General features: G+C 37.0%; 1 protein-coding gene across 1 annotated transcript in view; it reads right to left on the bottom strand.

The window, feature by feature from the left end:
- Positions 1-25023, bottom strand: part of LOC121326468 (multiple epidermal growth factor-like domains protein 6) — a 76469-nt gene that overhangs the window by 8390 nt on the left and 43056 nt on the right. Inside the window, exons 5-24 of the mRNA XM_041269743.1 lie at positions 18235-18357; positions 15862-15984; positions 13129-13254; positions 12381-12503; positions 12135-12257; positions 11656-11793; positions 10809-10931; positions 10418-10540; positions 9612-9794; positions 9190-9321; positions 7920-8048; positions 7396-7524; positions 7166-7300; positions 6906-7040; positions 5851-5976; positions 5336-5467; positions 4506-4634; positions 4180-4311; positions 3477-3605; positions 18-146 (exon numbers count right to left, since the gene is read on the bottom strand). Of these exons, the coding sequence (XP_041125677.1) occupies positions 18-146; positions 3477-3605; positions 4180-4311; positions 4506-4634; positions 5336-5467; positions 5851-5976; positions 6906-7040; positions 7166-7300; positions 7396-7524; positions 7920-8048; positions 9190-9321; positions 9612-9794; positions 10418-10540; positions 10809-10931; positions 11656-11793; positions 12135-12257; positions 12381-12503; positions 13129-13254; positions 15862-15984; positions 18235-18357 (2622 nt within the window). The remainder of the gene's footprint in view (positions 1-17; positions 147-3476; positions 3606-4179; positions 4312-4505; positions 4635-5335; positions 5468-5850; positions 5977-6905; positions 7041-7165; positions 7301-7395; positions 7525-7919; positions 8049-9189; positions 9322-9611; positions 9795-10417; positions 10541-10808; positions 10932-11655; positions 11794-12134; positions 12258-12380; positions 12504-13128; positions 13255-15861; positions 15985-18234; positions 18358-25023) is intronic.

Genomic DNA, 25023 nt, shown 5'->3' with positions numbered 1-25023 from the left:
TGATGTGAAATCCTTACCCTGGTTACACTTGGTTCCCACCCAGCCAGGAGGGCAGTGGCAGGCCCCTGTGATGTGGTTACAGCGGGCACCATTTCTGCAGTTACACATCTGGCTACAGTCAAGACCATAAAATCCATCCGGGCATGCTATCAGAAACAGGAAACACATCCCTCAGATCATGGGTAGGACAGTGTGTGTTCAGAAACAGCCAGTCAGCATGTTTAGCAACTACAGAAAGCTGAGGCTCTGCTATCCGATTCATTTAAGAGGCAGTACTAATTGAGTGATCTCATAGACCACATCTGTACAGCGGCAGATTAAAGTCAGAAGACTGCATGCTTTACCATCTAGGGCTTCAACTCATTGAATAGGGGTCTATAATTAGAACACCTGCAGAGATGTTTTCACGATGTCAGGGTTTAAAGGCATTGAAACAAAAGGCAACTTCCTGGCAACTGCTTTAGAGGCTAGATGTTGGCAATACTTTCACCAATTTGCTTAAAACAAGAATGTTTCAATTTTGTTGCATGAACGTTGCACATGGGAAACAGCTTTATATTAGTAAGCAAGTAAAAATGTAATTTGAAGTTACTTTAATTAACGTCACAGCATTATTAAAAACACTCAAAGCCTTGCCAGCCCCTCTGCCATTGTTTTATTGTCAACATCCAACCATCTCCTTCCTTTATATCCTTGTCTGACTCATCTGCTCAGACAGTGTCAAATGTGTGCAATCATTTGCATACTTCAGGGCTTTTTGGTTTGCTGTGGGGATGCAGTTTTTAACAGGTCTTGGCTCAGCTGTGGCAGTAAAACGACCAGCTGGACACAGCTTTCTCTTTGAGAGGTATTCAACAACTGTGCTGCTGTAATTTATATTCTCCTGTACCTCCTTGGATTGCTTATGTGCCAAATGGTTTCTCTACACAAGAGCTATTTGGCTGTGGTGTTGACCCCAGAAGGAAAAGCCATTTAATATCGAATTGAAGTTAGTCTTACAGTTGCTACAGAGAGAATACCAGAACAAAATCCAATAATGTATTAGTTTTAACAACCAATATCAAATATGTGATGCAGCCAGATTATGTGTCAGATAAGGGTGGAGTCAGATAATCTGAAAGTAAAGTATAAAAACAGCACAGAATTATATTTGACAGTAAACGTAAGGGTCTGACAGGTGGTACGCTACAGTATTAGATACGTCCTGGTTGAAATGTATTGTTGTAATTACTGTTTCAAAATGTTACATTGCTAAATATGCATTTATAAGGAAAGAAATCACTAGGCAACATTATACATGAAAATCAAAAGATTAATTTTTCTAACATATTTTCGTAGTATGCCCAGATGAAAACAAGACGTTACCCCCTTTTATTCTAGTTTATTAGTGATTATCTGTGTAAACATGTCATTTAAAACTGCCACATATTTCTACTTTCGACACTCCCAGAAATGTGATGCTTATTTAGCAGTTTATGTTCATTGGTCTATATATTTGATACAAAGTGTCATTCTTTGTGGAAAGCAGGTGAACTGTGTCAAACTTAACTCGAGGTTGTAAGTATTTATCAAATCTGGATGGTTTGGACGGACGCGTTGAAAGAGATAAATTGCGTTCTTACCCCTGGCTCTTTTTGTAAAGCCCATGCTATACATCACTTTTTTTTTTCAATGATCTGAAATAAGAGTAGTCTAATGTCCCTATGCTACTGTAAAAAACTCATATATATATATATATATATATATATATATATATATATATATATATATATATATATATATATATATAGTACTGCTATTTGTTTAATGTAGAAGTAGTTACAGTTTGTAACTGTGAAATGTTTACTTTACTAGGATATCGGAACAAAGGTTTCAGTGAAACCGATTGCTGATTTATTGCTGAACCAAACATTTGGTGTAGAACTGCACTAGCTATGTGTGTCCAGAAGGGGGCACTCTATGTTTAATGATCGTCATTGTTGTTATCATTAGATTTGACTCCTGGAAGTCAAACTGTCTGTCTCTCAGCATAGCTATGTAAATGTAGAAGTGTGATTGAAGTGGTTCAATATACAGCTCTGGAAAAAATTAAGAGACCACTGCAAAATTATCAGTCTCTCTGGTTTTACTATTTATAGGTATGTGTTTGGGTAAAATGAACATTTTTGTTTTATTCTATAAACTACTGATAACATTTCTCCCAAATTCCAAATAAAAATATTGTCATTTAGAGCATTTATTTGCAGAAAATGACAACTGGTCAAAATAACAAAAAAGATGCAGTGTTGTCAGACCTCGATTAATGCAAAGAAAATAAGTCCATATTCATTTTTAAACAACACAATACTAATGTTTTAACTTAGGAAGAGTTCAGAAATCAATATTTGGTGGAATAACCCTGATTTTCAAGCACAGCTTTCATGCGTCTTGGCATGCTTTCCACCAGTCTTTCACATTGACGTTGGGTGACTTTATGCCACTCCTGGCGCAAAAATTCAAACAGCTCGGCTTTGTTTGATGGCTTGTGACCATCCATCTTCCTCTTGATCACATTCCAGAGGTTTTCAATGGGGTCCAGGTCTGAAGATTGGGCTGGCTATGACAGGGTCTTGATATGGTGGTCCTCCATCCACACCTCGATTGACCTGGCTGTGTGGCATGGAGCATTGTCCTGCTGGAAAAACCAATCCTCAGAGCTGGGGAATATTGTCAGAGCAGAAGGAAGCAAGTTTTCTTCCAGGACAACCTTGTATTTGGCTTGATTCATGCGTCCTTCAAAAAGACAAATCTGCCCGATTCCAGCCTTGCTGAAGCACCCCTAGATCATCACCGATCCTCCACCACATTTCACAGTGGAGAGTCGTTTTCGCCCTCTGCCGGTCTGTAGCTTTGTTGTCCCCAATGTGTGCTGCTTGACCTTGTTCTTATGAACCGCCGTCTTTGAAATTTTAAGGATGGAAGCAACCCGACGCTCACTGTATCCCTCTGCCAGTAAAGCCAAAATTGAACCCTTCTTTTCCTCACTCAAAACTTTCCTTTTCAACTCTTTGGGCATGGTCAATAGTTATTTTTTGATTCCAATTACTTTTGAGGTACTACTAGCACTGTTTTGCCATCCATCTGGTCCTATTGCAAGAGAATAGTGATGACCACAGGAGTGGTTTTTATACTTTTCCTCGTTAAATAAGATTTGGTTGAGGTGATCCCCTAATCAGTACCTCATTCAGTAGAATGAGGTACGCCTGTGTTGGAATTCAACAGAAACTGGAATGGAATGGCTGCCATACATGTAGAGATGCTGAATTAAGAAAAATTTGTAGTGGTTTCTTAATTTTTTCCAGAGCTGTATATGTGTTGAACGCTATAGGACAGAAAAATATATAAGGAACATTTAAGCTATTTAAATATTTTCATTGATGTAGCACTGTAATAGGGCACCACTGTATTTGCATACTGTACATAACCCAGTGACTTACGTCTTTCACAGAAAGTCCCAGTCCACCCAGCTGAACAGTTACAGGCTCCACTGACATGATCACAGGTGGCTTCATTCTCACACTGACAGCTGAACTTGCAGGCAAGACCATAGGTGTTCTCAGCACACTCTGCAAAGCAAGCCAATCCCTCAATATTAGCATACTGTGATCACATTCACATAGTCATGTATCCTGAACTTCAGAAATAGTGCTAGATTGAATACAATGCTTAGGATTTGTAAGTTCCACAGCACAGACAGGGCCATGATTACGATGTTTATGCTGCGTTGTTGTACTGGCCCAGAAAAGAAACTTGCCTTCACTGAGCCAGCAAGCACTCTGATTTATGAGCACCTGGTGTTCCAGTAAGCTGAACAGTCATCCCTTCATGTGTTTCTTACCAGAATGAGTTTAGGAAAAAACTACCTGAGTATGCCTGAAGAGGGCAATCTCTCCTTGTAAATATAAAGAGATTAGCTAAAGCCTTGATGGTGTCACTATTATTATTATTATTATTATTATTATTATTATTATTATTATTATTATTTACAAAAAGCGTTAGAGTACCTAATTAGAGTACCTTTTTTTTTTGTTATTTTTATTTAAAAAAAAATTCAAGAAATTATGTTTCTATTAAGCCTTGGCTTTTACACCATTAGCTTTGCTAATATAAACATAAAACATTTAAGGCATTGATACTCACTTTGCTCACAGCGTTTTCCAGTGTAGCCTGCTTCACACAGACAAAGTCCAGTCACAGGGTCACAGCTTCCATCACTGTTATCACACTCACACTTATTAGCACACAGGCTGCCCCAGCGACTGGCATCACAAGCTGAAACCAAAAAAAAAACAATGCACTTCGACTTAATCAACAGCATAGCTACCTTACAAGAAGCCTGCACTGTATGTGCAAGTGTCAAAACGTGAAATACGTTGTTAGTATTCTTAACCTGAGATCTGTATGGCGCAGAATCTATGTAATTTTCCTGTGAAGTAAACAGAAATGGTTGTTGCAGTTAAACTCACCCCTTGAACAGTGTTGGCCAGTCCACCCTGGTGGGCACGCACACTGCCCAGTCACATGGTCACACTGGGCTTTGTTGTTACAGTTACAGAGAAGCAGGCAGTCCTGCCCGTAATACCCACTGGGGCAAGCTGAAGAGAAGGAAAGCATCAAAAAGATATCAGTGTGGTTACTTTCTAAATCCCACTTCTGTGAAACTGAGAAAACAAACTCAGGCTGTTATTGTAATACAGCAATAGGGAATCATTTCCTATTCTCAGTAGTTACACCAAATGCTGTTCAGATGGTTTTCAAATGACATATGAAATGTTTTATGATAGTTGCAGTTATTTTGAGGGATTCTGAGTTACACATGCTTGGAGACATAGACAATATAATTATTGGGGAAAAAATAATATCAGTGATGAAAGACACATACCCAGAGAAGGACTGATCTTTTTCCTGCTTAAACTTAAGAGATTATGTTTTGATTTGATCTACACTCTTAAACAGGTGAAGAAACTCTGACTGACTGACTGTTTGTGACACGTTTGTCTTTTAAAGCTGGCAAAAGATGTGCACATGATTAATATGCTTTGGAACGCATGATGAAATAGCTGCCAGGCCATTGTCTGTGACCTCCCTACTCTCTTGGTCCCACCAGCTCCATGTTACAGTATAGAGGCAGAGACTCACATACAGTAATTCTGAAAGCCAGGTGGAGACATAGAGAGGAAAAACAATTCAGTTTCAACAGAACTCAAAACCACTGACATGAACTGAAACATTAACCTATATACTTTCTAATACAATTTAGTAAAAAAAAAAGCTTTAACAAACTGTTGATTTTCACCTTTTTCACAGGATTTTCCAGCAAACCCCGGGGGACAATCACAGTTGCCAGTCTCTTTGTTACAAATGGCTCGATTTGCACACATCCCACATGCGAACTGACAGTTTATACCCCACAGGCCATGAGGGCAGTCTGAGGAGAGAATGAATCGTAACCATGTTTATCCTGGGCAGCAGTTCAACGTTCTTAGCAATTTTTCATGTACAAGGATTCAGCATGACCACCCACGACTGGTTCTAGTTAAACCCTTTTAGAAACAGCGCACCACTACTGTGCTACCATACACCAGTGTACCTTAAAAAAGAAAACACACTTTGACATTTTCTAATTGAATTGCGAAGTTTGTCCCACTGCCATGTCTTCCCATGTAGGAACTGAGGTAAATCTGCCTCAAGTGGTGTCACAGTAGCCTGTTTCTGTTAATCTATTTTAGTTATGGAAGCAGCCTTTCGAACTCCTGTTTACTATGGTGTATTAGCTTGTCTAAGTTGAGCTTGAAGGAGATTTGTATTCACCTTTCTCACAGGCTGGGCCCGTTCTACCAGTAGGACACATACACTGACCAGTCCGGGAGTCACAGGGTGCCCCTCCACAGTCACAAGTCTGGAGGCAGTTAACACCAAATTTCCCAGGGCTGCAAGCTGAGTAAACAGATAACAACATTAAAACATGAAAGGTATAAAGAGGTATGTGGTAGAGTACATCGCAAATGTATAAATAAGAAACATGTATTATTATTATTATTATTATTATTATTATTATTATTATTATTATTATTATTATTATTATTATTATTATTATTATTATGTTATTTATTAAATTATTTTTCTAGTAAAAAAAACAACAAAACAAAACAAAAAAAAAAAACATGGAAATACACTAGTGGTTATTGACAAGCATACAAAAAAAAAGATTCAGAAAGAAATGACAAGGAAGATCATTTGCAATGTATTTTGAAAACACTATACAGTAACAACGTGACACAAAATCTGAGTTATTTTACAGTTTACTCACCAACTCTGGTGGGGGGGAAAAAAAAAGAATGCTACATTTTTGCTTTGAAAGTGAAATACCTGTCCAAAAAAACAACTTCTGGTCAAAGCATTAAGATGAAATAATTGTATTATTGCAAAAACAGAACTATAAAACTGTATTCAATATCTCAAGCTCTTCCAAGACTGAAGTCTCTAAAGCCTTTGTTCCACTGGCTACACCAGCAGCCAAGAAGATGATTTAAATGGTGTCAGGAGGCATATACAGTAGGATAGTATACTGTACAGGAATTGTTATTTTGTATTGCAGAGATCTAGTTTAAGCTTTGCAATGTACTGTCACCATATAAAGCTCTGCATATTGGTTAATTATCAAAACTGTCAGTATTCAATAAAAAATAGTCAATGGATCATGACTCTTGCGCCCATGTACTACACGGTGTTTCTATCACATGTACAATTTGTTGCAGGAATTCTGTATTGCTTCTTGTTTTTTGTAGAATGGATATGGTCTTTTTGGTGCCAGTTACCATGGTCTTCCCTATTCATTTGAACTCTACTATGCCCAGTATACTTACAAAGCTGGCATCTCTCTCCATGGAACCCTGGGGAACACTGTCGCTTGCACTCTCCAGTCTGATGGTCACAGGGCACACCGAAGGGACAGTTACATTTCAGCTTACAGCCAGCTCCATGGAACCCTGGTCCACACTCTACAGTACCGAAATGTTACCAGCATTAGAGATAAATCTCACATTAAGCTTCACATCATCACAAAGAAAAACGTGCTTCAAATAATCTTTAGGGAAACTGTGCTCTGTCATGATGAAAAACATACCTTTTTGACACCTATCGCCATGGTAACCAGACTTGCAAATGCAGGTGCCATTTTTAGCATCGCATTCCAGAGAGTTTTCTGCTTCGCACTGGCATTCTTCAGAGCACCCAGCTCCAAAGATCCATTTTGGACAGGCTGTAGCACAATGACAATAGAAATGAAGGAATATAAAATATAAACTGGAGTCCAGTATAGATTTAACAGGCAAAATACAACTTTCACTAACTTACTTAAATGACAGAAGCGCCCATAAAGGCCTGGGTCGCACAAACATGCTCCGTACAGTCTGTGACAATAGCCGTTGTTCGGGCAGTTACATTTTCTGTCACAGCTCTTCCCAAAGAATCCCTTAGGGCAACCTAAGACAAGTCAAACATACTAATAATTTAACAAAACCAAATACATATTAAAATAACTGCTGTATGGAAAGATTTTGCGTCAGGGTGAACAATACTCCAAAATTATTGAACTTTGCAGTAATCGATTTCTGAAGGCAACTGAAATTCTTTAAACATATTTTTTTTTCCACAGTTAAGAAATCACAGTACATATATTTCTCAACAATGTTGTTATTGTATGACAGTAATGATGCTACACAAATAGTTTCCGAGGAGAACATACCTGAGGTTGTCAGCTGAATAAATAAATGACATATTGAAATACAGTGCTCTGACACCCTATGCCATTAATATTTTGTTGGAACATCACCCTAGCCTTAAGCCATGGAGTTTTAACGAGTAAAGGAAACTCATACCATCTTCACAGAACTGCCCATTAATTCCAGGTGGGCAATGGCACCTCCCTGTCACCGGGTCACAGGTGCCTCCATTCTGACACTCACAGATACTGTTGCATTCCTCCCCAAAAGTTCCCTGAGGACATGCTAGGATTAAAAGAAAACAAGAATATTATACAGAACTATCCTCACATACCTCTATTGGTGTTGTGGCTTCAAATATCAGCACGATAACCAAGTAATACTATCCAAAACTACCAATATATATTTCCCTGGGGTACATTGACACTAGTTTATATTACTCGGAACTCAGTTATTTGTCTTTTTGAACAAAAAAACTCTTTCGTTTTAAGCACAGGAACGTCATCTGCTTCTACCTTTTTTCCACATCTGACTTTGTTCTTCCCCTATGATGAACCCTAAAGCCGTGACGGTTTTAATTGTGTGACAGGTTAAAAGGATTTTGCACCACCCTTTAAAGGAATGCTAAATCATTTGATCTATTTTTTTTTTTCTGGTGCAGTATTTTATACTTTACGCAGATATTTAATTCATCAACAGTCCAAAGCACCTTTGACCATTGTTTTATAATCCGATTTCTGTGTTCTTGTACATATTTCAGCCTTTTATTCTTGCTCCCCTTGTTCCTATGTGTTGCAGTAAGGTATTCTTACTGCAACGCATCCTTTAAGTCCTGATTTTAAGAGTGACCTTCTTACTGTTGATTTGATGGACAACGACACCTGTGCTTTCTGCCAGTTTTGTTGTCAATTCAACGTTTGTCTTCTTTCTGTTCCTTAAGGATATTTATTATCTTAGATTTTCTCATCTTTGTTAGACAGTTTTTTGGGTCTTCCAGTCCTGGGTTTGTCAATTACAGATGATGTTTATCTGTACTTGTTTATAATGCTTCGGATACCACACCTTGAAAATCAAGTTATGCAAGCTATTTCACTCAATGTTTTTCCTTCTTTATGCAAGTCAAGGTTGTTATAATAGTAGAAAACACTAGTGGAGGCTTTGAGTAAATTGTTGATGCTCATAATGCATCAGACCAACTGTGTTCAACTTCTCGCTCCTAAGTTATGATAAATTGTGCATTTTTATGTGATATACATGCTAAAGCAAACATTTGTTTCAAGACTGCTAATAAAGATCAACTTAAATCGTTGTCAAAGTTCTACCTCTCTCCATGGAAACCAAACACTTAAGGTCATCGTGGGCAGCAGTTAAATCATAATAACTGTGCAGAGAATTATATCAGCAGCACTCTTAATGAAGAACTCACTTTCATTGCAGACAATTCCAGACCATCCTGCAGGGCAGTCACATCCATCCCTGTCAGGATTACACACAGCACCATTCTCACAGTCTTCACAGGTCAAACTGCAGTCGTTCCCAAAGGTGTTATCCAGACAGACTGAAACACAAAGAGCACTTCTACTAAACTTTCTTTTTTCCTCCATCAGATTACAGTTACACACTAGGAAACACAGATTATTTTTTCTGATTATTTTCTGTTATGATCTACAGGTTTGCCATCTATTCTTCAACTGAGTTCCCATTTCCACTAAAAAAAGTGCAGTATATAAAGTATATATTTTTGTATACCTTTTTACACAACTGTGGTGAAGTGTTCATTCTCATTTAGCATACCATATGCTATGTGGATTGGCTGACAGAAAGCACAAGGCTTGTCTAAGCACTTACTAATTTTGTGCAGGACAGCGTGTTCCCCTCTGATATCTTCCTCATACTCTTCCTCCTCGTAGGCAGATTGTAGAGCAGCGGTGTAGTGAAGGAGCCGTGGGGGTCTTCGGAACAGGAGGTCCGGAAGCCGGACCACCTCCAATTCCTCTTCCTCTTCATACAGGCCATCATCGGCATACAGAGCTGGAGACAGACCCAAATCAGAATAGCAAACCAGCCACCATCTTCACATGTAGAAATGATCAAAGACCATCAATTTAAAGCTGCATGTCCCTTTTATTGCTTTTTTGTGTCTTTCATCCCTCCCTTACCATTTTACAATGTTTGTGAATGGTTCTGCTTTTTCGTTGCTCTAAAATTGAGGTTTCTGTTCAATCATTTTTCTGTAAATGTTTTCCACCTAGTCTGTCAGCAAATGTTTTGCCATGTGTTGGTTTTTGAGAAATCATGTCACATTGACTCCACCAGCTTCTATACTTTATCATGAACAGGTGGAGTCAACAGAGTTGAAAGGTTATGTTAAGAGAAGGATTCAATTCATATGGCTCTGTATGGTCATGATATTTGGTGACTCCATTTCCTCTCAAGGTCTAAAATATGCAGCAACTTGGTGAACGTCTAACAAGCTCACTTAGACTCCGACACCATATTACAGGTCTCATACATCTCTACACATTTGCACTGACTCAAAACAGTGTAGTTCCTCTGTGTCTGTTGAGGAACTTGGCACAACATCTGCTGTATTTTTCCACTGTACAAGTCATATGATCCCTCCCCTAAAAAAACACACTGTGAGAAGTACTTACGAACGCATGTCTTTTTATCAAAATCCAGTCTAAATCCTTCTTGACAGGAGCATTCGAATGATCCCGGCATGTTGACACATTCATGATCACAGTCAGCATTGTCAGCCAAACATTCATCCACATCTATAAGCAAAATAAGAGGTTTAGATACAATATCAGAAGAGCCAATGAGATCAGCAAATCAGGATTTCACATTCACACTTTAGCATATCACATTCCCTTTAAGAATAAATACATGGATAGGTGGTTTATGCAATCCTAGTTGATACATCAGTGCTGTAAAATGCTCTTAAAAATTCAGCTGTGGCTTACCCCAGCGTGGCACATGCTGAAACTCTGATTATGATGAATAACATCCAAGCGTGCGTCTGTCACCAGAACTCCCCCTTACCGTCACAGCCACAGCCGTCAATGTTGAGTCTGAAGCCAGCCTTACAACTGCACTCATAGCCTCCTGGATAATTATTACAGAACTGACTGCAGCAGGCCTCTCCTGAATCACACTCATCAGTGTCTAGGGGACAGAAATAAACAGCAGCTGATGACAAGGGCTTGAATATCACCTTTTACTAGACTCCTCTAATTAAACAGACATTGGTGTACGCACTGCAATATAGTAACTGTAATAAAACAAAATCTGAACTAAGAAGAGTTTTAATATTAAGGTCCTACTGGAATTCCCAGTGTCTACATACATGTGAATATATATACAGCTGGCTCTTTGAGCTAATATATATATATATATATATATATATATATATATATATATATATATATATATATATATATATATATATATATATACGTATATCATTGATATATAAATAATATATATATAATCATAATATAGTCCATATTATACTATCTATATAGATATATATATATTTATATATGTATTAGAACTCCTTTCATGTCACAATTCACAAAAGTCCATGATTAGACTCATCTCATTACCTAAATAATACATAAGCATGATGTGTGGATTATCTACTACTTGGGTTATTAATTTGAATAGGATATTACAAAGTCAGCGTTTACATTTTACACAGAAACCCGATTAACCAGGGAACATCAAATAAAAATAAATAAATATACATTTGCTTTCATTACATTTTTTTGTTCTTCACTATTCAAAGCAAAAGCAAACATCCTCAAGATCCATCCAATGACAAAATTATGCAATTTATATGTTAAAGTGTTATATGTTGAACAGTGCTTCTTAAACATTATACTATTACCTATGCAACTCTTCCTGTCCACATCTATGTGGTAACCTTGGTTACATGAACAGAGAGGCCCACTGGTAGTATGTTCACAATGATGAGAGCAGCCTCCATTGTCCTTTTCGCAGCTATTTACAATCTCCATTTCAATACCTACAGGGGGAAAAAACTGTTAGCAGTTGTTTAATCCAAGATCTATTTCCTCAGATCAAACATTCAGTGTAACACATACCTTATGGGAACTGACAGCGACACAGTGGTGTCTTTAGAGGGTAATGTATCTACATCCTGATTCGCTACCCATTCTGAAGACTAACTCTATATAATAGAAATTCACATTCAGCTGCTATGATACCGCATTAGAAACAGAAGAATTCCTATAACATCTTACACTATTACAGAGTACAAAAACTATTAAAAGATAACAGATTTATTGTAGCTGTTTTATATCTTGTTTTATATTGATTTTATATTGTTTATGATTTGAGACTTACGGTAACACTTTTTCCCTTCAGCACCCAGCTCAAATCCTGGGTTACAGACACAGGTAAAGGACCCCAGCATGTTGACACAGCGATGAGCACACATGTCAATCCCTGAACTGCACTCATCAGTGTCTAAAATGACAAAAATTGCAAGTAGAAAATGGGGAAACAGCACTGGTTCAGGTATGTTTATCAAGCTATGTGAATCTGAAGTACTGTAATCGCGGCTGAGGGTTTCCTTATTCAGCCTCTTACCTTCACAACCTTTACCGTCAGCAGACAGGTGGTACCCAGGCCTGCATTCACATTGTGCTAACCCATCTTCACTTGTGCAGATGTGAGCACAGCCTCCGTTCCTGTCAGTGCACGGGTCTCTCACTATAGATTGTAAAACCAAAATACACATCAGTAAACCTAACCCCAGAAACACATGATTGAACCAACCTCTGTACATCAACAAGTGACAGTGTGATTGCAGTTGACTGTCAGAAAAGACCTATAGTAAAAATGTAGGCACATCATTGTCACTGCAAATTATCAGATGAAAGAAAAACACACATGGAATCTAACTGCACAACAGCTGTATGGTGTTACACAGATTCTGGTAACACTTGACATTAAATGTCTCTAATTACACTGTAAATACATTGTAAGTGCTTGCATGGTTACATAGTAATTGAATTCTAAATACAGAACACGTGTGAAACTACAGTGCAATTACAATCAACGCAAGCAACTGCCAACGTTTGTCACATGGGTATGAAGCATGCTGTTGTATTGTAATGACACAACCATATGTGTAACTGATATGTTATTACAATGTAAGATTCTTAATAATCATAAATACAGTATCCCCTGAGATTGCAATTTTGCAGTTCATAGCTGAATGTTCCTTGGCCCAACATAGTCATCTAAAATAAGCTGCCTACTTTACTTCTTCATGTCGTGTCTTTAAATTTGTACTAATGTACATAATATGTGTTGTGAAAAATAAAATACTTACATTCACAGTGCTTGCCGTCTCTTTTTAACTGGTAGTTTGGACGGCACTGGCACTTGTAATGATCTTCAGTAATATCTACACACTCATGCTCACAACCACCATTGTTCAAAGAGCAAGATTTCACAGCTAGTTGAAGGGGAGGAAGAAAATAAATAGTAAGAACCTATTGCTGTGAAGAAGAATTGAGAGCCTTTCTATAATTTTCACAACTGGGTTTTTCCAATTTAAAAGGTACGATATTGGAAACGTCCTGAAATCACTTTACGCACCATTATGAATATAACTTTTATCATGTGTATCTTTTCCATAGTATTAGTATCTTTAAAATTGCAAATGTATGCAGCTAGTGAAAAATGCTAAACCCCCACAGGCACAGGTTTGGTTCTTCAGGGCATCACATAAAGAAGAGCCAGAACAATCCGGTTTCTTTGAGCTTTGCTTCTGAGTCCTGCTCACCTCATTCATCTTGCAGCCAAGTTTAGGCATTAGCCACTGCAGCTGTACTCTATGGGACTTCTTTGCTTTGATGCCAATCCCAGCTCCATTACACTCAAAACACTTTGAAGATTATTTTGATAGCAGAGATCCATATGTAAGGGACGCAGACAAATAAGTAATTTCATTTACCAAAATCATATAGCGAGACTACCGACCTTGAACAATTTCAATCCTTAAAGGTGAAACATACACTTCAAAGCCTAACCACTGCTGGGAATCGCAAAGGCAAATATTTAAGCGTTCAAAATGCAGCTTTACAAATTACAGAACTCATTTGTACAGCAATGTGTGTTGTATTTGTAACATTGCCTTGGCTTAATTCATTGTATTACAAAATCACAGATGGTCATAAAAAGTCGGTAGAAAAAAGAAAGCTTTTAAAAACATTTTTTTGCTTCTGTTTTTCTGTTTTTGTTCCTGAACGTCAGTCAATATTAACACACGTCAATCACTTTTATCAGCATGTTATCCCACCAACACTGCACAACTGCAAGTCCTAGTGGAATAAAATGGTAATAAAAGGGAGACAATTGCACTTTTACGCTGAGGCATTGCAAAGTAAACCTCATTTTTAAAACACAATAATCCAGCAAGTGTACCGATAAGATGTGGCCAGTGAACTGACATAAACAAAGAGTTCTCTAAAACAACAGCTGTTGGTTAAAAACCTTATTTTACCGAATATTAAAACTACAATCTATGTTAGTTTTTCAATATATATAGTATATTATATATATATATATATATATATATATATATATATATATATGGCTGTATATATATACAGCATTAAATGTTTTGTGGAAATAAAGGAAGTGTATTGAAGTGGTGTTGCATTGACAGGTTTGTTTGTATGTAAACCTTTAGGACATTTTGGTTTTAACAAAATACAAGGTCATTATTTGTGTTACACGTTACTCTTAATAGTACAATTGAGTTGCTTGTGTTCCTGCCTTAAAGTACAATGGGAAAATGTGAATACATGTATTCAAGCAAAAGCACTGCCAAACATGCTGAAGCTAGCTAATACAGGCAACAAATGAACCTCCTTATATGAAGGATCTGCCTGTGCTACCCAGCTGTCAAATGATTTTTTTTCATTTATATGTCAATCCACAGATCTAGGCTCAAATGCAGCTGTAATAAAACATTTATAGTCTCTCACAGTTATAAAGAGGCACCCAATAATATAAACATTATATAACATTTTAAAATTCTTCAAAAGGATGTCACTATGTCCCGAGCTAATGTCCTTTCCATCCAAGTTAACCAAGCTGATTTATTGAAGTGCTGATATAGGGAGTCAGGACCAGGACTACAGGGTCCCCTAAAGAAAGAAGTGATGACAGTTGAGCCAAAGAGAAGGGGAAGAGCTTGTATAAACTGATGAGCTGAACAGACTGCTGGAGTTAGTAACCTGGATTTACTGTTTTTTCCATTTCATTACTTCTGTCAATTGAATTAAAAGGGTTAAAAAAACTGAATTCAGATTTTAACAATTACAAAAGCTTTCTTAATACTTCAAGCAGACTTGGCAGCTTTTGTCATTTATCGCTGACATTTGATGTACTTGGCTATGGTTCAATATGAGCATACGCTGTCGTTTTCAAATGCAGCATGCAGAAAAAAAAGAGGAACACAAAATTTAATTCCAGTCATTTAAAAAAGTGTTGCTCTATAAAATAGCTAGTATAGCAGCTCTTGTGACACAAAAGGGGTAATTCAAGCAACATTTGGCAATGTGAACACTTCCATATTTATTAGGAAAACTTTGGGTTGAAGGCTCAAATAGGCTACAAAGGTGAGATTTCACCCCAAACATGACTTAAATTACATAACATCCTTTGTTATTTGTTAGCAGTTCCTTATTTAAGACAGCATTGTCATATGTACGGTTTTGGATAAGACTGAGTAAGAACAAATTGTAATTTGCTTAAAGTAGGGGTGGGGGGTATTATTGATACACATAGATATCAAGTAACTTTACAACAGATTTTAAGTAGCCTACATATTTTAGTGAAAATCTGTATTTTCAGGTTTTTTTCATTCAATAATGGTTAGTAAAGTTTTTTTTGTTTTTTTTTGCATTGACAGGAACAAATTCTTGGTTTGCTGTCAACCATCTGCCTTAGTGGAGTGGCTTCAAGGAAACTACTTGTCAACGTATTCCAGCTGTAATTTGGCATATGCTTTCACAAGGTTTCAGAATAGCAAATCAGCCCAACATTGACTTACTGATACAAGTGCGCCCATCAGCGTGCAGCCTGTATCCTGCATCACATTCACAGGAGAAGGATCCTTGAGTGTTCACGCAGGTCTGCTGGCAGCCTCCATTCATAACAGCACACTCATCGTCATCTGGAAGGGAAATGAAGCTTGTTCACTGCAATTGTCAATGTGCTGTGACAGTCACTACTTATGTACTTCATTGGAAAATGCAAAAAGCATATTCATTCTTTTGTCTCATAAACTTCCATGAAAAGTATACGGGGGGAAAAGGTTTACAATTTGTTTTTGGTTGATGATCACTATGCCAGGATTTAACGTTGAACACAATTTCAATGTGTCACATTTTAAAATGATGGCATTAAATTGAAATTAATTCAATTGTTGCGTTACCGAACAAAAGAAGCACATGTGATTGTGATAGTGGTTGTACACATACAATTAGTTTAGATAAACCACTAATTCACACAAAAAAGACCACACTTTTCTTTCTTAAAAGAGTCTCCTTAGGCTAGCAATATGAAGACACCATGGAAAAACAGCAAAGGCAATGTCAAATTAAAATGTATAAAAGCCCTACAGCTCTATTAACAGACTTTAAATGGTCTCTGGTGGTCACTCACAAAAGACCCAACAGTCTGAAAGTTTTCCTTGTGCAACTAAGAAAAGGAAACCACATTGTATTGCCCTGTATATCAGTACCCTTCCTAGATTAGTCTCTGGAGAGCAGAGGCACTTTTGGAAATGGATGTTCCTCAAAGGATGATGAAAACAAATCTGCCATGCCTGTCTTCTTAATGCATCCTTCATCTCCTGCCTTGTTGCTACCTCAGCAGCAATTTATCTTCTAAAATGTAATCATAACCTGCAACCTACAGGCCCTTGAGAACATACCAAACAATTAGCATAATATTGTACAGTACTGCATAGGGATAAAAAGACGACACTTCAAAGTTAGAAGAAATTAGAGAAAAAATAATTATGCATACTGTATTTGAAATATTTTTAAAGCATGTCTTCAGTTTGATGTCACTGTTCCCAGATAGCAGGGATGTAGAACTCTGCCTGACAGCTCCCAAAAAGGGATTTTTAAATGCTGAGCAGGAGAATAGATAAGCCTGCGGAGTGAAATCTTGACCAACATTCCTAATGTCAAGATAACAGATGACATAACAAGAGTACAACTCTTGCCATCTGGATTATACTTTACTTTGACAGGGTATTTTATCCCCAGTTTAGACATATTTCTCTTTACTCTCTTTCATGAAAATGACAGCTGATGAGTTAGTTAAACCAGCACGGCATCTTGGACACTGAAGTCATTGATTCCAATCTTCTAAAGCCTGACAATTTATAGTGAAGAGTCGGCTGGGAGATTAACTTGCTATGGAAAATAAGCGTGCTGCCCATACTTGGATGAACCTGTAAAGTGTGGTACAGCATGTAGGTCTCATACTGACTACAGAATGGAAGAAGTAATTCAATCCGGCACTCCTAAAATAATCAAGAGACATAGGGTTCGATTTAATTAATATGGGTGGTAGATCGAAATATAGAGATTGTTTAAACTAGGAACCCTCCCTGGAGTTTAAACTATTTCACAGACATACATAGAATGCTAGACTCTGTAAACAAAGGGTCCTGCTTGTATTATTTTAACTGTGGTGGGTTTTGAGCTTTTATCCTAGACTCCTTAGCCTCTCATAGGCCTTTCAGATCGCAATTTGCTTGTCTAGTTTGCTTAGAAGGCCAAAGCATCCATCTCTTCACTTCTAACTTGTATCTTGGAACACTCAAATATCATTAATAATATTCAGAAGAAGAAGAAAAAAAACTTTCTGTGCAGAAATTATGAAACAGTGATTCTTTTCCATAGCTGTCTACAGAGGAGGTATGTAAACACATTATTTTTAGCGTTATACTTGTGGGTTTTCCAGTATTTCAAAACCATATTTAGTATGCCCATAATCTGTGTGTAGATTTAATATTTTTCCAAATAGGAGTAATTATTTATTTGGAGAAGGGAAAGGTTTTTACATTACATAGATTGGGTATGTGCCATTCTCTGTCCCCTAACCTAATTTCCATTAAGCATCGATGCACAAAAGAAGATTTTCTACTTTCCTATTATTCATTTGCATTGAAAATGCCCTTTCAAATACGCCAGTTAAAAGACATGCAAAATGACAACTTATTAACAGTAAAATTAATACATTTGCAGATTATGATTATAGTAATTCCTTATCATTACAGAATGATGTCCCCATGAAAAGAGTAAAAGATGTCAGGCCTAGAAAAACAACTTTTAGACCTTAACTTCATATAAAACACAACTCTTCAGTGTCTTCGTTAATATATTCCACCAAATTTGTAACTTCTTACCCTCACAAGACTGCCCGTCCTCCCCGAGCTGCTGGCCTGAAGGGCACTTGCAATAGTAGCTCCCAATGGTGTTGCAGCACTGGTCCTGACAGCCTCCATTGTTAGTGGTACATTCATTAACGTCTGCAATGGGAAAAGTCAGGGTACAATTAATCAACTGCCATAGCTGTCAAAATAAAGGAGAGTATTGTATTTACTACCTGCAGGATTTTTTTTTTTACATATGTAATCTGTAACCTTCTTTAGGTATGGCTGTGGCTAAGCTTTTGTTCTGGAAACCTAATGACATTGTATTGAATTCGTATTGAACAAAAACATAATAGATTAATAAATCAATGCTTTAAATGTCATGTTATATACTTCCTGCAGGTATGTTACTAAATACATTAAGGTGACAGAACATGTATTTATTTATTTACCAGTTGCACAGTATATGGAAGTGTATATATACACATTTATACACACACACACACACTCCAGTTACTGTACAACCCATTATATAAAAGCACATTAAAAAATGTATGCTTTCAATTTAGACTCCAATGTTTAAACCTGCCTAATGGTAACCGGAATAGCGTTCTACAACCGAGCCGCACATGTACTTGAAATTAAGCATTTAGACATTTCATAAATGACCACAAAAGACAAACCAGTCAGAAAGCCAAGTCTTGTGGGAGGACATGTACATACAGTGCCTATAGAAAGTCTACAACCCCTTTCAAAATGTTCATCGTGTTTTAAATGTAGTTTCAAACACTGTTGATTGACCTTATAGCCTTGGAATTACCTAGTGCTCATATTAATAATAATAATAATAATAATAATAATAATAATAATAATAATAATAATAATAATTTATTTACACATCCTACTCCACGACTTGCAAGTGAAAAAAATTGAAAATTAATTAAAAATAAAAACTAAAATAGCTTGGTTGGATAAGTGTCCACCCTCTTGTAACAGCAATCCTAAATTAACTCAGGTGTAACCAATCGCCTTCAAAATCACACACCAAGTTAGGTGGCCTCCACCTGTATTAAATTGTAGTGATTCACATGATTTCAGAATAAATTCAGCAGTTCCTGTAGGTTCCCTCTGTTGGGTAGTGCATGTCAAAGCAAAGACTCATCCATGAGCACCAAGGCGCTTTCAAAAGAACTCCGGGATGGCACCACCAAGACCCTGCCTAGATCAGGCAGTCCCACCAAACTGGATGAATGAGCAAGAAGGAGACTGATCAAAGAGGCTACCAAGAGGCCAATGGCAACTTTGCAAGAGCTACAGGCTTTTATGGCCAAGACTTGCTAAAGTGTGTATGTGACAACAATATTCCAAGCACTCCACAAATCTGGCCTGTATTTTAGGGTGGCAAGAAGGAAGCCATTACTCAAGAAAGCCCACCTTGAATAAAAAAAAACACAAAAAACCACTCAGGAGATTCTGTAGAGATGTGGCAAAAAGTTTTGTGGTCTGACGAAACTTAAATTGAACTTTTTGGCCTAAATGCAAAGCGGTATGTTTGGTGCAAAACCAACACAGCGCACCACCCAAAGAACAAATTCCCTACTGTGAAGCATGGTGGTGGCAGCATCATGTTATGGGGATGATTCTCATCGGCAGGGACTGGGGCACTTGTCAGGATAAAAGGGAAAATGAATAGAGGAAAGTACAGAGAAGTCCTTGAGGAAAACCTGCTGCCCTCTGCAAGTAAGCTGAAACTAGGACGGATGTTCACCTTTCAGCATGACAATGACCCAAAGCACACAGCCAAAGCTACACTGGAGTGGCTAAGGAACAAAAATGTAAATGTCCTTGAGTGGCCCAGTGAGAGCCCTGACTTAAATCCAATTAAAAAATTGTTGCATGACTTGAAGATTGCTGTCCATCAATGCTCCCCAAGGAACTTGACAGAGCTTGAACAGTTTTGTAAAGAAGAACGGTAAAATATGACCAAATCTAGGTGTGCAAAGTTGGTAGAGACCGATCCCAACAGACTCACAGCTGCAATTGCTGTCAAAGGTGCTTCCACCAAATATTAATTCAGGGCAGTGGAGACTTATCTAATTATTATCTTTCAGTTTTGTATTTTTAATATATTTTTTTTCTCAATAAAAACTTTTTCCCCTTGACAGTGTGGAGTATGATGTGTAAATAAGTGGAATAGAATCCTAATTTAAATGCATGAAACTCTGAGGCACAAAAGTTCAAGGGGGTGTAGACTTTCTATAGGCACTATGTAAACTGCAAATAAAATGACAGCTCTCAGTAGAAGCCACATACCTAACTGAGTTCAAGAGAGGCCTATCTACAGCTGGAGCAAGGATGACCTACAATTTAGCAAATATGTGGAAAAAAAACATTCACAGTCTGTAGAGCAGTACAGAACTTGGAATCTGCCTTAAAACCAGAAGGAGCACACTAAGAGTGATCACCCTTGATGTCAGCAAAACACCGGAGCATTGAGAATGAAGAGATAATGTACACAAAAAGAGCTATTCTATAGTCTGCAGAAATTCAAATACATTGTAACCTTTTCTGTTTTGTCCATTTTGCTCATAATAAATGATACATATAATACAACTTGCTTGACGAGATAATTAACTATATGTTGAATATCATTTTCATTAGATACTACATGTTGCAATCCTTGCATTCTATGTAACACAATGTATGCAACAAAATGTGTCTGGGTGTATATTGTAATTGTTCCAGTAAGAGCATTTAGAACTTCTTGTGTGGTCTAAAGTACATTGTTGCTTTTATAGTTCAAGTCTTGTGGAGTCCATGAAAGTCATTCCAGACAAGGCATGGCATTCGTATTGTGTTGTATTGTAAGCTTTTCTTTTTTTACTGATACTTCACAGCTGCCAAGGTAATGCACATCTACATTGGAATGCAAAATACCCTTCCAGTCATGGACAAGGAGAATGCGATTCTACACTTATTTGTTTAAACAGTGAACAGCCTTCAATCTCTGTAGAGCTATTATTGAATACAGAAGGCCTGGGACTTCTAAGTGCTGTCCAGAGGAAGTTTCTGGGACTGCACTTTCTCAAATGATCATCTCTTGCAAGTGTCTACCTCTCTGAACAGAACACCAGCAGCAGTTACCTCTTCCGTTATGAACATCAACCCACACAATTGTGTACATACTTCAATCTGTACTTGGTTCTATGCCAGCTATATTCTTAACATAAAACAGTGTCCTGGGACTATTCAAGTGGGATCACAAACTTTCTCTGGATTGTTACCAGTACATGTCCAAAGTAAAATATATATATATATATATATATTAGTTACTATATTTTGTTATCGACCACATTTATTAAGAATCTTGCTGAAATGTTTTTCAAAGAATTTCTCTTGTTCTCTATGATAACCTAAAATATTGTATATTTTTACACATTCTGATAGATAATTCAATTAATAAGCAACAGCAATAAGCATTACTGTCTCTTATTGCACAGATGTGAGTGATTAGAATGTAGTTTTATTTTATAATTAGCAATGGAAAATTATTTGTATAATGAGATTATGCATAGACTTACCAAGCATGTAACCTCATCTGTGCATTGATGAGACAGTACCTTTGCATGTCTGAATGTAATTACCTTTGCTACACCCCTCCTTTTCAGCTGGTTTTGGACCACTGCATTAGTTATGCTATTATTAAGGGCTCATGTAAACAGCATCACTAACTATGACTTTCCATTACAACTGTTTGAAAATACCCATTAGCAGAATTAATATGATATAAAGATCCAATACACTTTAATGGGCTCAGTCACATTCATGCAATTAGGGGCAACTATTGCACTATTGGTGTAATTAATAGGATTTTGCCAGACTCACGCTACATTTACAGGCTCAGAAGTCAAAGTTCTCAATATTCCCACGCTGGCTATTGTGAGTTTTTTTTGATGGTTTTTTCTAATGATTAAGTGAGCCAATCCAGAATCACAACCTTGCACTATACTGTCTGGTTTCAACGACAACCATTATTGTCTCTCTTCAAGAAAATCTCCATGGGCATTCATAGGAAATCATCAGCCCCGACAGGCTTGCAAAAGATAATGAGTGGAGTAAAACGCTCAAATAAAGTTTCTATTACCTACTGCTTCACAAAATGAACTATGCATGCAAAGTTAAGGTAAATGCAAAGCTTTGGTGAAGTCATTACAGGATGCAAAAGACATTCCAGCTCCTTTACCAGGTGAGGCTAGATACTACAACAGGATCTATAAAAGCAGCTAATGACATAAAAATGAATGTTTAGTTAACGATGTGGTCTATAATCTATCTGAATGGCATTCCAAACAAAGCAATTATCTGGTCTAGGTATACTAATGACAGTAATTTAGAAGGAAGTTATTAATTTACTTCACAAGTTAGAATTATTTTGTTTGTTTTTTTCTGTGTGAATGTTGCATCCATGGCAATTTGTTTTAAAGGAGACTTTTTTTTTTTTTTTAACCCTTTATCAATATGGTGACCATATGGTATGAGCTACTTTACTAAAAGGGATTATCAAAGGATCCTCCTGTTAACAGCTGTGTCTACAGTCCTGCATTAGCTGTAATTAAGCAGCATTGATTCCTGACACAATTATCAATAAAAATATATGCATCCCACTTCCCTGATTGAATCATTAACAGCGTTAGTTAATGATTTAAACAGTTATGGCATTTCAATCCAGTCAGCTCTGCCCCCTGTATCTAACACTGTACTTTAAGACAGTAACAAGATAAATGCATGATGCATAAAAAAGTAATGAGTCAAAATGTACATTTTCCTTGTTTTGTCACTGACAATTATTATTATTATTATTATTATTATTATTATTATTATTATTATATTATTATTATTATTATTACATTTATGAAAAAATAAAACAAATCTTGGCTTTAAAAAATTTCAATTCAAAGGAAACATCTCAAACAGGAGAAAACAAAATTGCTGGCTCTCCTCTCATAGAATCTTAGTGCCTTTAAGAATAGTTCATGCACGTCGGGAGCAACTTGTGGCTTGCTGTCTTTTGATTTCCTGTAAAACTGACAGATGGAAGAGAGAGGCCTGCCAAGAGAATAAGAACAGGCACACAGCCAACAGATTCCATTACCATAGTGGAGAAGCCAGTCTCTCTGGCATTCACAATATTCACAAGTCTCTCTAGCATTCACAATATTATTTACAGAAGCTGTTAAAACTGTTTGAAATCTAACAGTTTAACAGGAATTTAGAAAAACACCAAGCTACAAGTCAAAACCGAAACATGTTAGTTGTATAGCTCTACAGTAATTGATCAGAAGGGAAAGCAAATAATTAAAAATATGTTTGAAAGTGATTGAATATTCAAACTAAGTTGAATAGAACATTGTAATTTGCATAATTTTGCCTGGTAGATATATTTACATAAATATTAACTTTAACCCTTACTAAGCATTTCTTACTCTCCCACTACTTTTTATCCTTCTGAAATCTCTCTCTCTCTCTCTCTCTCTCTCTCTCTCTCTCTCTCTCTCTCTCTCTCTCTCTCTCTCTCTCTCTACCTTAGGTCTATACAACATTTTCTTTCACAAAATCCACTATAAAAGTATAGTGTAAAAAATAAGTGTTCACTTTTTTTATTTTTAGAAACGACGACGTATTTTTATTTTTATTTTATTATTTATTATATATATTATATTATTATTATTATTATTATTATTATTATTATTATTATTATTATTATTATTATTATTATTAACTTGTTCTACTTAGTAGCCTAGACAATTAACACACAATAGATCATGGTCCTATACAGATGCTCAGAATAAGCTGCAGAGGTTAGTGGAACATGTGTGCAGTCTATTGCTCTCAACATGCTGTGAAAACCAGAAATGTCATAGAAATTTGTTTTCAAGTATTATAAGTACGCCCTGACTTTAGCGAAAATTAGGTACTTGGGTGTTCGCTTCAAAAATGCACTGAGCACAACTGGCAACGCACAAGAAAAACTGGACTGAGAAATGCCAGCAACAACTGTGACTGCTTTAGTACATCTCATAGCATTTGTGAATCCTCACTTGCACTATATCTGCCCTCTTTTTGTGAATTTATGCAGGAATGCCAATAATTACACATTCATCTAAGGTTGAACCACAAAGAAAAACTGCTGTCGCAAAGCATTCCTTAAAAAATCGCTAACAGCACTACGCTTGTTTAGTACATTTCACCCTAGACTTCCAACTCGTTTGCAGCTGATTTGCGACTATTGCAACAGGCACAAGTACATCTATAGTACATCTATCCTTATATTTCTTCTTTCACTAATGAACAAAAGCCTATTTCCTCAGATATTTCCCGCATTTTAAAGGGAAAGCACAGAATGCAGATGAAGCCAAGGCATGCTGCTCTGTAAACAGATCTTCAACGAAGCACAAAAGATTCCATAGAAACGGGCAATCACAATTCTCATCAACAGAGCTAGCTGAAAGCAGAAGGGGAAATGTACAGCTTACAGACATCTAGTCTCCCAATCAGACTTTAAAGCTGTCTCCACATTTAATATCCCAAGAAACATTTCCCCTTAAGGAGCTACTGTAAGCTTTTGGTGCTCGTAAACTCATTCAAGGATGTAATTCCTGGGCCATCTGTGTATCTGCATGCACAGGGAAGCAATATGATTGAAATACACTAACAGATGACTGGCACTGACTTTCAAGTGCAAAGATTAAGAATTATTTGAAGCACACCATCATAAACCGCTATCAGCCACCATCACAAACCGAAGGACGGTTGTGTTACAAA

The sequence above is a fragment of the Polyodon spathula genome, chromosome 14 (genome assembly GCF_017654505.1).
Source record: "Polyodon spathula isolate WHYD16114869_AA chromosome 14, ASM1765450v1, whole genome shotgun sequence".
In the NCBI taxonomy this organism is placed as follows: Eukaryota; Metazoa; Chordata; class Actinopteri; order Acipenseriformes; family Polyodontidae; genus Polyodon; species Polyodon spathula.
Note: the sequence above shows the minus strand (reverse complement) of the source record. Positions and strands in the feature narration are given on the sequence as shown.